This window comes from Micromys minutus (assembly GCF_963924665.1).
Source record: "Micromys minutus genome assembly, chromosome: 2".
NCBI lineage: Eukaryota > Metazoa > Chordata > Mammalia > Rodentia > Muridae > Micromys > Micromys minutus.
Genome location: NC_137971.1, coordinates 7,528,488 through 7,542,622, shown reverse-complemented (window position 1 = coordinate 7,542,622; position 14,135 = coordinate 7,528,488). Strand labels below are relative to the sequence as shown.

Genomic DNA, 14,135 nt, shown 5'->3' with positions numbered 1-14,135 from the left:
GGCACACATTGGGCCACGCCCTGCTAACCCTTCTGCATGTACCGAAAGAAAAAGGTTCTTGGAATCAAAGGCTACCTCTCTAGGGAACACCCACAGAAATAAGTGTGTATTAAAAAAACTAAGCACTTACATAATTGGGTCATTGAGAATATGAAATTATATCTTTAATAATACTTGACAGACATTTGAATTGTGTTGTATCCCTTTAACTTGCCCCCCCCCCCTTCTTTCCAGAAGAAGTAAATAGAGTGGGAGGTGGGCCACAGTGGCGAGCACTGAGTGTCACCAGTGCTTCCTGGGGATGCCTGGAGAGTCATGTTCTGTTGATTGTGTATAAAAACTAAAATATGGAATCTTGGGCCCAAATCAATAGGTGTCCTCCATGAAGTGTGGGATCCTTCCAATTTCCCAAGAGTCTCTCATCCTGGGAGATGTAGCCTATTATGACTACCAGGGGTCACTTGATGAAGAGGAGGAAAGAATTGAACTTCAGAAAGTTCTGGGTCCAAGCTGTAAGGTATGTGGTGGTCTGTATCTCCAGGGCTTTCTTTGGTGCTGCAGTATTTGGTAGAGCATTGTGAGCCATCTGGTCATTTAAAGGCTCGCCCGGGCCTCTGTTCTAGGTGCTCGTACTCAGGAACCATGGCGTGGTGGCTCTTGGAGAAACACTTGAGGAGGCTTTCCACTACATCTTTAATGTACAGATGGCCTGTGAGATTCAGGTAGGAGCTGGTCATGACCTCTTTTCTATTGCTCTACATTTGCCAGTAGTTGGATTTTGTTTATTTTCAAAGTCCTTTTGACCAATGGCTTATTGTTTTATCTTTTAATAGAAATTCTACTCTATTTCATTGACAAAGCTTGTCAGCTCAGTTATCCCTGAACTAAAAAAAAGGAAAAGAAATTAAAACCCACAGGCCCACAACCTTAGGGCTGAGGAACATGATTTCGCCATAGTCTTATTTGGTTTTCTCTCTAGTTATGGCACTGACTGAGAGGAAACAGGCCTCTACAGTTCAAGAGCTGGGTGTGTTGTGTAGAGAGCTAAGACCAAGGCTACAAGTTTTCTGAGCTCATGCCGTCAGCCTTCCCACTCTGTGCTGTAACATTGGACACTTTCCTTAGAGATGCTGAATATATTCAAAGGCTCTGATATCCATCTTAAAATCAAGCAGATTCACATGAAGTAAATAACAGTAAGTTTATTTCAAGGCCAGAAAAAAGGGACGAGAAAAGCCGTTTCTAACATGAGGAGATAGTGTCTCTGTGTAGCCAGCGCTGGTCTCAGACTTGGCATCCTTCTGACATAGCCATAGTTAGAGTCTCAGCAATGTGCTACCAGGCTGTCTGTCTACTGACTTCTCTTGGCCAAATTCTCTTTTGCAATTAAGATCCTTTCCTAGTGGGGCTATGAGAATCTTAACAAAGACAAAGAGCGTCTCCTCCTTAAATGTGAACATATATCCATATTCCTTCTAAAGAACACCTTTCAACAAAACATTAAGTAGCTAGCCATGGGAAGTCTCTGAGCAGCATGGTGTTGAGTCTTGTGAGCTGTGGCTAGATTGAAACTGTGACTTTGTTACTGTCCTTACCCACTGTGTATCTGTCTTTCCCACTGGTTACAGGTGCAGGCAGTGGCGGGGGCAGGGGGAGTAGACAATCTGCTCATACTGGATCTTCAGAAATATAAAGCTTTCACTCATGGAGTCGCCATGTCTGGAGGAGGCGGTGTAAATATGGGTTCCCATCAGAAGTGGAAGATTGGGGAGATTGAGTTTGAAGGACTGATGAGGACCCTGGACAACTTGGTAGGTTAAACCTAGACTTGAATTTCATGTCTATGGCTTCATGAACAGTAAATCTCATCTCTGTTTGATTTTAAAACACATTTCTAGCTTGCAGGACCCAGGTCCTTTGCTTGTGTTTCTTTAATAGGTGTTTTTGTTTGTAGTTTCTACTTAGCTTCTCAGATATAAGATATATGGCATGGAAGATGTCATCTTAGATTGTTTACCATCTTCAGTGGAGGGTCAGGTGACAGGTTCTCTTCAGACCTAGGAAGAAAGACTCTCAGCTCCTTTTCCCCAAACCACTTTGATGTGAAGAAGTCAGTTCCTCAGGGGAGCGGGGAGTTGGCCTTCCAGCTGCAGTCACTTTCGATGGTGTCTTGGAACTGGCTTCATTTCAGCTCCAGTGTCACATGGAGGCTAAGTGCAGTGTATTTTCCCTTCTGTCTTTCTATAGGGGACTATTTGTGAGTCATTTGTTTAATGATTTAGCACCAAGTGCTTTGTTGGAACAGGCTTGGTTGCTTCAATGTGACCTTTCCCTCCCACAGGGCTACAGAACAGGCTATGCATACAGGCATCCTCTGGTTAGAGAGAAGCCTAGGCACAAGAGTGATGTGGAGATCCCAGCAACTGTGACTGCATTCTCCTTTGAAGATGATAGTGCGCCACTCTCTCCCCTCAAGTACATGGCACAAAGACAGCAGCGTGAGAAAACAAGATGGCTGAATTCACCAAATACTTACATGAAAGTGAATGTGCCCGAGGAGTCTCGGAACGGGGAAACCAGTCCCAGGACCAAAGTCACGGTACGCCTCTCTTCTGCATGGCATCACCTTCTCAGAAGGTTCTACCTAATTTCTCATGAGTTGAATGTTCCACGTCTGCGTTATTAGGAAAGTGCGAGGAGGTACTATAAAGATAATGCCACTGTCTTTTATCAGCTGTTAACTGTAAGGCTCTGTGCTAAGCCTCATTCATGGATAATCTCACTTTCTTCTCTTAATACAAAGTGGATACTTTTTTCCTCCCTTTTTAGATGAGAAAAATCAAGAGGCTGACTGGTTTTTAGGGTAAAATCACAGTTTGAATGACAACACTACCTTGAACCTTCTTGGTGCCCACTGCTGTGGAGCTCATGCAGCTCAGAGCATTAAAAGATGAACACTTGCAATGCCAAACTGTGTCGTAGTGGCACAAGTTCATATAGGATATGTAGTTCTTTTTAGGTATGATCCTGTAAGTAGAGCTTGGGTTTCTTTATCTGTTTTAAATTTTCTGGTTCCCATTTGGTTTGGTTTGGTTTTGGAGTACATACCACCAAACTTACTTAGGGTTGGGAGAAGGGAGAAGGTCTCATTGCGTAGCCCTGGCTGTCCTGGAACTTACAGAAACCTGCCCATCTTTGCCTTTTGAGTGCTGGTATTAAAGGCTGTACTCTAATGTGCACCTCCACCAAAACTTCCTTAGCTATTTAAGATTAGTTCAAACTGTCATAAGTAAATAAACTCAATATGGAAATGTTTAGACATTTACTTTACCTATCTATAAGGTTTCTTCCGGAAAAGATACATAATTAAATTCATAAGTTTCCTAGAATTTATTTAATAACTAGAGATTGCCGGGCAGCCACCGGTGGTCTTACATTACCCTTCTCCAAGGGTGAGAGTGTGGAGCAAGAGGAAATCTAGGAGGTCCTCGACCCCTGCAGTTCATTAGACGACATGCGTCAAGCCTTGTCCTAATGTCAACCAAAACTAAAAGGCATGTACCTTAAAGATACTTCTCAAGTCTTTCTATGACTCCTTGGATGTTGTTACCCCATGAGATTCACTGCAGGAGTCAGAACTCCAAACGCCAACCAATGCACAGTCATGTGCATGTCTGTCTGAAGTCATTTCCACATCCTGCTTTCAGCTGTCGAGAGAGCTTTGGTCAGAAGTGTAATTAATTACTCTTGTGCACTATAATGGTCTTGCCTTCATCTTAAGTGAATGTTTTTGTGAGGCCTCTCTAACTAGCATGGTATGAGTTAACCACTAAGAAATTGCTTAGTAAAAGATGATTGGCAGTAATATGTCCCCATGAGATCCTACACAGCTACTCAGAGTCTAATACTTCTTCAGTGCAAAGCTTCACTCTAAAAATGATTTTGTTGTGTATTCTTTAGTGGATGAAAGCAGAGGACTCCTCTAAAGTTAGCAGTGGAACACCTATCAAAATTGAAGATCCCAATCAGTTTGTTCCTTTAAACACAAACCCAACTGAGGTGCTAGAAAAGAGAAATAAGGTAAGACACAGCTCTGGGGTCATAGGAGATACTTCCTGTAGGCGGACGTTTGTGGGCAATTTTATTGGGTTCTATTGGCTACCACTTTTCCAACCCTCATTCCACCCCAATCCCTTCCAAGCCTCCAACACTAGGTAGGAGAAAAAAAAGGTTATAGGGGAAATGGGGCATAGACCTCTTTAGATTACCTCCTGCAGATAGGGGCATCGAGGACCTTGGGGCATGTCTAATCTCCATCATCAGGACATCTCCAACCAGCCAGCCATCAATAGCAAACATAAAAACAGCAACCAGCAGCAGGGGAGGGTGGAGCCTGCTGCAGCAGCCACCCCAGGCCCTCTTGAGGCTCTCACATTTATACCCTCTCAAGAGTCCCCAGAATTCTAAACTATCTGCAAATGGGAAAAATCACGCCCCACCTAGAGCAGGAGACAGTCATAGTCAGTGGCTATGGACAATCTGAAACAGCCCCCATATCCCACACGTGGTGTTAAAACAAAATCACATTCACATAACATAATTGGGTTTTTAAGAAACCAAAATTTTCACTACAATTTTTACCCTGTTCAGTGGTTAAATCGCCAGGGGTGGCATCTGGTCACAAGCTTAGAAGTTTGAGAACCTAAGAGTTAAATGCATTAATTTTAGCTTGATTGGATACCTCCAGCTCTGTGCTAGTCATTAGTGAACAGGTCTATGAGAAGAAAATATTCAACACCTTTGTGCTTTAAAGTCCCTGTATTTGTGGGAAGTAGGATTCTCTCACAGGTAAGACAGTAGGAGACAGCACGCCAAGGGGGTGGGCATTAGTGCATGCTAATGTTCAGAAGGTGGAAAAGGCTCGTGGACATGAAACGTAAAAGACTCTTACTTGAGAACGTGAAACAACAAGCTTTCAGGAAAAGAGCAGGCAGACGCTGCCTGCATGGTCACCCCAAGAACTTGTTCTTTCCATCCAGATTCGGGAACAGAATCGCTATGACCTGAAGACAGCAGGGCCACAGTCTCAGCTGCTTGCAGGGATCGTTGTGGACAAGCCACCTTCTGTAAGTCTGAACACTGCGTCTCAGGGTTCCATCCTCCACAGCAATGCTTTGCTTTTTAATCTTCTTCTTCCTTACTGAAGGTGCTGTAAGTAAAAGTTTTTTTTAAAAAAAATCAAAAGAATCCATAAAACTTAAATGCTACATTTCATCCCCAATTTTCAGAGGCAAAGATGAACTAACTGTTCCTTCTCTAGAGGACAAGGAAGGAGGACTGCGGGTTCAAGGGCAGCCTAGGCAGCATAGCATGACACCCATCTTAGAAAATGTTATCTGCTTTCTCTAGGTTTCTAGGTTTTCAACCGTGATTCAGTTACCAGCTGTCAGGTGTTCTTTCTTTCTCACTTAACGAGGAACAGTGCTGCCAATCAATTTACGATTCCTGACTTCAGTGATTGTAAAACATGGAGTAAAGTTCATCTTAAAAATAAGAAGTGTGTGACACTTTTGTGGATGAACATTTAGTTCAGCCTGATCACAGAATACTTCCGGTTCTCCCCACACCTCTTAGGAGGAGTGTCATATTTTGTTTTTTGTTTGCTTGTTAATAAATCTGCTTTTAGGGTTTATGTTATTATGTGTTTACTGTTGAGCCAGGTGGGTCTCCCATGATTACATTTCTTTCCTTTCTTACACACTTACAGGCTTGAGTTAGCTTTAGCCTGGTGTTTAAGGCTACATCACCAGAGCTCTCCGCAGACCTTTAGTGTGACCCTCAGAACCTCACACAGAAGACTATGCAAATAAACGGCCTTAGTGACTCACCTGAGAATAACGAGCCAGCTTCAATTCAGGAGGGAGAGAGTAGGGTCACAGTGGGCACAATGCACACACAGCCGCTACGTCTATGGGGACTGACCACACAGGCCATTCCAAACAGACAAGGAAGGACACCTGAGGAATACAGTGGGACTGAAAGGGATGAAATTCAGACAGTCCCTAGGGAGTACTCTGAAAATGTATAATCTAGTAAGTTAGAAAATCTAGAATAAATCGATAAATTTCTACATACGCTTGGCTTATCAAAATCGGGTCAAGTATTTTAAAAACAAACAAACAAAATCAACTCAACAGGTCAGTAACAAAAGTCAACAGCAAAGCAGTAACAGTCTCCCAACAAACAAACCCTTGGCCTGGAGCATCACTGTTGGGTTCTATCAGACCTTGTAGAAGACCATTGTTCCTCAAACTACTAGCTCATAAAATAGAAGAGGTACACTTTCCTTCACTGCATGGACAGTAGGAATGCCTCAATCACAGCACCAGATACACTTATCATGGGGGAAACTATAGGCCAGTTTTCTTGATGAACATGGATGCATAAATCCTCAATACAATATTTGCAGGTTAAATTTAAGATATTGAAAGATCACACATTGTGACCTAGTTGCTTTCATTGTAGAAATGTAAAGCTAGTTGGACATCTGCAAATCCGTGCACATATATTACATAAATAGACATACAGCACATAAACAGACATCATAAAACACTGAAAAATACATGTTCATCTTAATGAATGCAAGAAACATCCTTTGACAAAATTCAGCATACCTTTGTGATAAAAGTCATGAAGAAGCCAAACATTGTGGCACAAACCTTTAATTCTAGCACTTGAGAGGCAGAAGCAGGTGGATCTCTGAGTTTGAGACCAGCCTGGTCTACAGGGTAAGTTCCTGGACAGCCAGGGCTACATTGAAAATCCTGTCTCTAAAACCAAAAGACAAAAATCCTAAAAAAAAAATTAGAAACTGACATTCCATACACCAACATAATAAAGACAGTGTATAGTGGACCTGTAACAATGTACGCAGTGAGCAAGAGAATGAAGGACACAGGAGAGAAGAGATTCACTTTTCCTTATTCAGAAAATAGCAATATTACTGAAAGCAATCTCTATCTGTATCTCTCTCTCTCTCTCTCTCTCTCTCTCTCTCTCTCTCTCTCTCTCTCTCTCTCTCTCTCATGCACACACACACACACACACACACACACACGGGAGAGAAAGAGAAAAGGAGGAAGGAAAGGTTGGAAGTATTACGATATGTGACTCCAAATTACACTACTGAGCCATAGTAACAAAAACTGGCACAAAGCCCTGCTTGAAAATCAGTGGGTGCACTAGAGAGCACAGAATAAGCCCAGACACAGATATCCATGACACTTGAGACAAAGTACCAAAGATATCTATCAAGAAAAAGTACATTTTTTATTAACTGCTAACCCACTTGTAGAGAGCTAAAACTAGGTCCCTACTTCTCAGCTGCACAGAAGTCAATGCAAAATGTACCAAAGGCCTTACTTAGGACTCGGAGTTGTGACACTGCTGTGAAAAATGCTGTGGGAAATGGGCTGGAGAGATGGCTCAGTGGTTAAGACACTGATTACCCTTCTAAAGGTCCTGAGTTCAATCCTCAACAACCATCTGTAATGGGATCTGATGCCCTCTTCTGGTGTGTCTGAGGACAACGACACTGTACTCATATACATGAAGTAAATCTTTTTTAAAATTAAAGTGAAAACAAAACTAGAATTCACCTGGAAGTACAGAGGACCCTAGACAGTGTGGTTCTGTAGGTTGTGGTGAGAAATACTCATTGTGTGTGTGATTTTCTTTCACTGTTCATCTTTTCCCTGCAACTCGGTTGTGTGCTGACTTTGACTGCTTCAGGGAGATTTACCCAGGAGTTGTGTACTTGGGTCATATGGTAGCTCTGTTTATAATCTGATACAAGTATTTTAAAAGTTAAAAAGCATGTGGCTTTGTCATTTCTTACAGTTGCTGTGAAGTGGGTAATACAAACATTTATATGAGTATGTAGTGTGTGTGTGTAGGTAACAGGTAAGTAAAGATATGTAGAGCACTTGGTAATGAATCTGACCTGTTGGAATTTCCCTTTGTAAGACCTTGCGGTTTGAAGACGATGACCAGGGCCCACCAGCTCCTCCTAACCCGTTCAGTCATCTCCTGGAAGGAGAACTCGAAGAATATACGAAGACAATCGAGAGAAAGCATCAAGGCCTGGACGGTCAGTTCATGCTTAGGTTAGGTCTGGGGTTAGCTCACTGACAACACAGAGCACCCGAGCTGGAGGTCAGAAGGCAGGGCTTTGCGCTCTCTTGTAGCTCCTCTGCTCTAGACCTTTCAAGTACAGAGAACCACTCTGCAGTTCAGACAGAGGAAGCTGTTGTTCTCAGAACGTAATTAGAACATGGGCTGTGTTATCATACGATTTATAACACCAAGGCCCAGAGGAATAAAGACTCTCCAGACACAGTAAATACATGTCTTGCTTTGAACATTGCGTGGTATGTGGATTTTTGGTCACAGGTTCTCCAGGACATGATTTTAATGTTTGTGAAATCTGTTTCTGGTGTGTCAGGTTGCCAATATAGTCATTTCAAAATCAACATTTAACATAAACTGCTAGGAATTTGAACTGACTTTCCTGGACACATGGCTGCTCTAATGCAGTGGAGTTATTCTGTCTTTGAAAGTCTTTGTAAGTTTATAAGTAGGTTACTTAGGAACTGATGATAAAGAGCCAACCAGAGAGGCGTATGACCCCAGCACCTGCAGCTGAACCAGGAGGCATTTTTGAAGAGTACCTAAGCTAAGTGGGAGAACTTGTCAATAATAATAATAATAATAATAATAATAATAATAATAATAATAATAATAAATTGTTAGTAAGAAGTGCTAGTGCTTGAGTCCTAGCTCTGCTTTTGCTCTAGAATTAAGGATTGACCTAGCAGCGCGTTGGGACTGGGGTGTTGGGACTGGGGTGTTGGGACTGGGGTGTTGGGGCTGGGGTGTTGGGGCTGGGGTGTTGGGGCTGGGGTGTTGGGCTGGGGCATTAAGCCACCTGAAACACAGTGAATTGTGTATAACAATGTCTGGCCAAGAAGGATTCGAGAAGAGAGGGCTCTGATCCACTAAGAGCCTCTGCGTTGGTGCATCAGCATTTCTACCTAAGGAGAACAGTCAGTAAGAATTGTCTGTGTTAGATACATGGCTACCTGATAGCTAATGGCCACTGACATCTTGGCCAGCCAAGAAACCATTTTTATTAATATATTTGTGCCTTTAGCACAAAAGCAAGTTGCCTTACTCATTAATGTTCTTACAGAAAGTAGTTCTAAGTGGCATATTGACCTTGTTTGTTCTAGCATAAGATGGAAGGAAATATCTTCTATACTTTATAAAATGTTTTTATTTAATCTCTTTTATTTTTGAAAGCCTAATGATGCCAGGTAACAGATACCATACTGTGATGTCACCTTTCACATACTCTTCTGTAATTAGTTCCCTTCACGTTCCTGCATAAGCTCACTAATACTGCTCTAACCAGAATCACTAACCGGAAATTGCTAGGGACTCAGTGGAGCCTCTGCCTCGGTCATGGAGCAAGCAAGTCTTTTCATGTGACTGTGTACTTTGGTTTCCTGTACTAGCAAAAGCTAAAGCAAACATATTCTTCATCTGGGCTGCCAGTGTCCATGCTTCTTATATCTCAGTGTGCAGATGACTATTCACGGCCTCCTCAGTATCACGTGACTGACGTGGGATGGCAGTTGGCATGCTCAGCTCGTAGCTGATGAGCGGGCAGTAGATGTGCGCACTAACCTCTCTGAAACCGTAAGCTTTGTTTTGTTTGCATGGCTTTTAACTGAACATCTTATTCAACAGATGCTGAGCAGGAGTCACTCTCAGATGATGCTGCATCTGTTTCACAAATTCAGTCTCAAACTCAGTCACCGCAAAGTGTCCCTGAGAGATTAGAAGGTATTCAATGTAATTCCCCAGTCGTCACCTCGTAAGTCCTGTCATGTCCCAGGGAAGGGATCGGACACTTGCTCACAGTCCCTCTGTCAGTGCGTCCCACGTAGGAGCTAGGTGCTGCCTTACTCACTGTTGCTAATGCTGACATTGGCCTGGTTTGGGCCAACCCATGGTTTTACGGATTTGTGGAATTAAAATTGATTTGCCATATCATGCACCTACTAATCAATAGCATGAAGTTCCTTACAGTCTTAAATGTCAAAAGGCCCTCAAACTGAGGAAACTCTATCTGCCATCGTGTTCACTTACAATGATTTGATTTATAAAGGAGGCAGGTCATCAAACTACAATTTTTGTAACAGTGTTTAACACTTGTCTTCTCTTCCTCTTGTGTCATTTAAGAAAATTAGCTTCATGCTAATAGATACATATGTTATTAAAATAATAATCTATTCTCAATCAAATTAAAGCAATGAATGTCTTAGGACATTGCTAAAACTTCTCAGTTTTGCAAACGAAACAGAAATGATGACTGAGTAAAATCTTCCACCCCACACCCTCCCCTTCTGTAGACAACCACGAGCTGTTTTCCAAGAGCTTCATGGATGTGCCTGTCATGGTTGTGAATGGCAAGGACGAGATGCACGATGTAGACGACGAGCTTGCTCACCGAGTCGGTCGGCTGACCACAAGCTCCACCACAGACAACATCGAGATCACCATTAAGTCCCCAGACAGAGCTGAAGAGGTTCTGTCACCTGATGGCTCACCTTCAAAGTCACCGTCCAAGAAAAAGAAGAAATTCCGCACACCTTCTTTTCTCAAAAAGAACAAAAAAAAGGAGAAAGTTGAGGCCTAAGTAGTCCTTTTGTAATTTGTATATTACATTGTGGCATTGCACAGTTAAATACCATATTTTAGTTAATCGTTAATATACGGTGGTAGATCAGATTGGGGTATGCAGCAAACTGGACTTTAAAAACTGGAAAGAGGTTTTACTAAAACAAAAACATTATTGAAAACCTTTGAAATTCATCTCTTTTTATATGTCCAAAGTGAGTGAACTTTTCAACCGTTGCCAGTTTTACTCAGCCCTACGCTCATGGAGCGCTTCTGTTGTTGGTCCTCAGCAGATGCTGCCTGTTACTTCAGGCCTCCTCCATCGTATCTGCTGCAGAGAAATCACTAGTGAACGACGGAGAATTTTGACTTCTCAGCAGCTGCTTCTCTTGCTAATCAGACTATAATTTTGTCATGGTTATTGGCTGTGTCTTTTGGGTCCCTATTGTTTCCATGGGTGTTAGTGGGATGCTTTAAAAGCTTCTATAAGAAGAAGCTAGAACATTAGTATACATTGGCACATAATTTTTTTAGTGTTTTAAGAAAAGATTTGTTTGGAATTTACTCATAGTATGAAACTCCCTTACCTGAAGTAACTGTTTGCCAAAAAAAAAATAATAATAATAATAATAAGTCATTTTAATAAACTATAATTTTTGAAGAACTTCCTTTTTTTATTAGTTTAGAAAGCCCCTTATTTTTTATAGAGGGGATTTTGTACACATAATATGAGTTATTTAGTTTAACTCTTGCAAAAAACAATTTTTGTATGTTAAAACATTTGTACGCCTTCAGTGTAAGGTGTCATGTGCATTTTAGCCAAGCAGTTAAGAGTAAAGCACGCCTGAGGCTTCTTTGTCCTGAGTGTAATTCAAGAGTCCAGGGGCATGGCATCCACAGGGCACATAAAGGTCTGGAGTCGTATTTGAACCGTATAATTATTTTTCTCTTAGTATTGCTGGTGGATGAAGAGCATATCATAAGGTACCAAGGTGAAGGGAAGGGAGAGTAAGGGACAGGACGGAAAAGAAGAGAGGTTGTCGGGGACGTGTGTCCACAGTAGAACATGGAGACTGACTTCCTGAACATGAGACCCAAACTTCTAAATTTCTATTTCCTGCCAAAATCAATGTCTTAGTTGACATTTGAGTTTTAAAAGAAGCTAAAAGTGTACATCCTTTTAGAAGGTGGCTCTAGAATAAATCAGCAGGTCCAATCCTACCAGCGAGAAAACTATCACATCTTGATTTTTGCAGACTTAATCTTGATTTTTTTTTTTTACCAACTTAAATTTTCTTTTAACTTCCTTTCTACTGTAAATACAAATTAAACCTAGATTTAATATAGTTTTCTCCATTTTCCCAAGTAATGTCACAGATCAATGTAAGTGGATGATCCCAAAATTCTCAGTGAGTGAAAATAAAGCACGTGCCCTGGCGGCTGAGTTGGCATGCGGATGTGACGTTGACCGCACAGCTCTCTGGCTGGTTCTGTCTGACCGTGTGATGCTGCAGACATCCTCCTAAATCTCACTAACTACTGGAACCAGTTCATCTCGTAGTGGAAACTTTGAGTTGCTGAACTGTGTATCTAAAGATTGTTTTATGTTCTACATCATTTTTGTTGTATTACAATGTGTGTAGACACAGTAACCTGTGAACTATCCTTTTCCATAACTTTAAAAGAATATATATATATATCTAAATGAATGCAATGTGCATAAATATTTTTAAACACAATAGTAAACTATTGCACCTTTTTGCTAATGCTTCTCTTTACTTGCTTTGACATAATGAATGAGCCAGTGAACTCAGTGTCCTGTGGAAAAATGTGTAAAAGTTATCTGATATTGCTCTTAGATGTTATGCTAATTAATGTTAAATCACAATAAACAGTATTTTAAATATATGCATTTGGTATAATGAGGTTTCCATTCAGAAGTGGTTTCTTCATTTAGACTGTGATCTGCCAAACTTAATGTGAAACAGTAAAGTGGTAAAACTGTCCTCTGAGATAAGTTCATTTTCACGTTAGTTAAAAGGTCATACATACATCTGGGTTCGCTGGCACATGGCTTTAATTCCAGTACCCAGGAGACAGAGGCAGATAGATCTCTGTTAGTTCCAGAATAGCCAAGGCTACAATAGTAAACAGTCTTAAAATATTTTATAGACATATATGCACCATGTACTACATGTATTTGCATGTGTGTGTGTGTGTGTGTGTGTGTGTGTGTGTGTGTGTGTGTGTGTAAGACTGTTTTGCTTTGGTTAGGTATGGTGGACTAAGGATGCTGATGGAATAAAAGACATGGTTCTGCACTACAGTCAAGCATTAAAAGCACACGAACAGCGGCGTAGGAGACAGCAGGAAAGGGAACGCTCTCGGCTCTCCCTTAAGCTTGGGTTTTTCCTTCCCCTCTAGTTCTTGCCCAGTTACATTTCCTGTATGTCAACCATCATAACATGGATGTCATTTGTGTCCTGGCTTTATCTACTTAAAACAGCCCACCCTAGAGACACCAGCACTTGGAGGTAGAGGCATGGAGGCTCAACTCTGTGAGGCCCTATCTTCAGAGAAAAAAATCACACCCTCAAAGGCTGCCAACCAAATCCCTCACGTGAATAATTTATTTTGAATTTTTTCTTACTTTGTCCTAGAAATGGAGTGCAAGAGGAAGCCGTAAGAATAACTGGAGGTTCTAGTTCATCGGAGCTTTTCCTATAATCACCTCTTACAAAAACAGAGGACTTCAGAGAAGAATAGATTGATAGTCTTGGGCATAATGACTTGTTTCCTCAGCTAGTAAAGAGCCCAGTGGGGAAACAGTGTTTCAGACAAAAGGCCTGCTTCCATGAAGCAGCACAGACCGTTCGTTACCTGTGCTCTCGTCTTGGTCTATCTTAGCTAGACTACTTTTTAAACCTGATCCTACGCTTCTATGCAAATGATCTTGGCCAGACTGGCATTTTTCTCTGTGGCCACTAGGTGGTGTGACTGGCCTAACAATCCAGTTTCAAGGTCTTGTGAGCTACTTCTTTTTCTTAGACTGTAGATTACCATGTTGGTTGTGAGGAACTTGGATGACGTTTCTTTCGTTACTTATTCTCATGAGAATGTTCCTCAGCTGTGTTGTTTTAGCAGTGCCTAGTTCACCAGGACACGTACCACCCACAGCAGTTGTGATGCCTGTGGAGAGAGGGACCTGGACAGTAACAGGAGCCGGGCCCAGGTTCATGCTTGTGACAATGCAACACTTCCTTCTCTTTACTAAGGAAGTGCCTGATAGTGACTGTCCCTTTTCTGTCTCTAAACCAAAGGCTATGGTTTACATGGTCTTTGTATCCCATAAAGTAGAAGGTCGTATCCCATTTTGTAGAAAATAGACCAGA

At 41.7% G+C, this 14,135-nt stretch overlaps 1 protein-coding gene across 4 annotated transcripts in view; it reads left to right on the top strand.

Annotated features, from left to right (window-relative positions):
- ADD3 (adducin 3) overlaps positions 1 to 12,630 on the top strand; it is a 101,024-nt gene extending 88,394 nt beyond the window's left edge. For 3 of the 4 annotated variants that reach the window (XM_080913144.1, XM_080913143.1, XM_080913145.1), the window contains exons 7-14: positions 374 to 517; positions 624 to 722; positions 1,629 to 1,811; positions 2,342 to 2,599; positions 3,961 to 4,080; positions 5,040 to 5,126; positions 8,026 to 8,149; positions 10,476 to 12,630. In XM_080913144.1, the coding sequence (XP_080769270.1) occupies positions 374 to 517; positions 624 to 722; positions 1,629 to 1,811; positions 2,342 to 2,599; positions 3,961 to 4,080; positions 5,040 to 5,126; positions 8,026 to 8,149; positions 10,476 to 10,762 (1,302 nt within the window). In that variant the 3' untranslated portion in view covers positions 10,763 to 12,630. Of the gene's footprint in view, positions 1 to 373; positions 518 to 623; positions 723 to 1,628; positions 1,812 to 2,341; positions 2,600 to 3,960; positions 4,081 to 5,039; positions 5,127 to 8,025; positions 8,150 to 9,810; positions 9,907 to 10,475 lie in introns of all 4 variants that reach the window. The other variant, XM_080913146.1, reaches the window with a different exon arrangement.
- Positions 12,631 to 14,135: the final 1,505 nt, after the last annotated feature.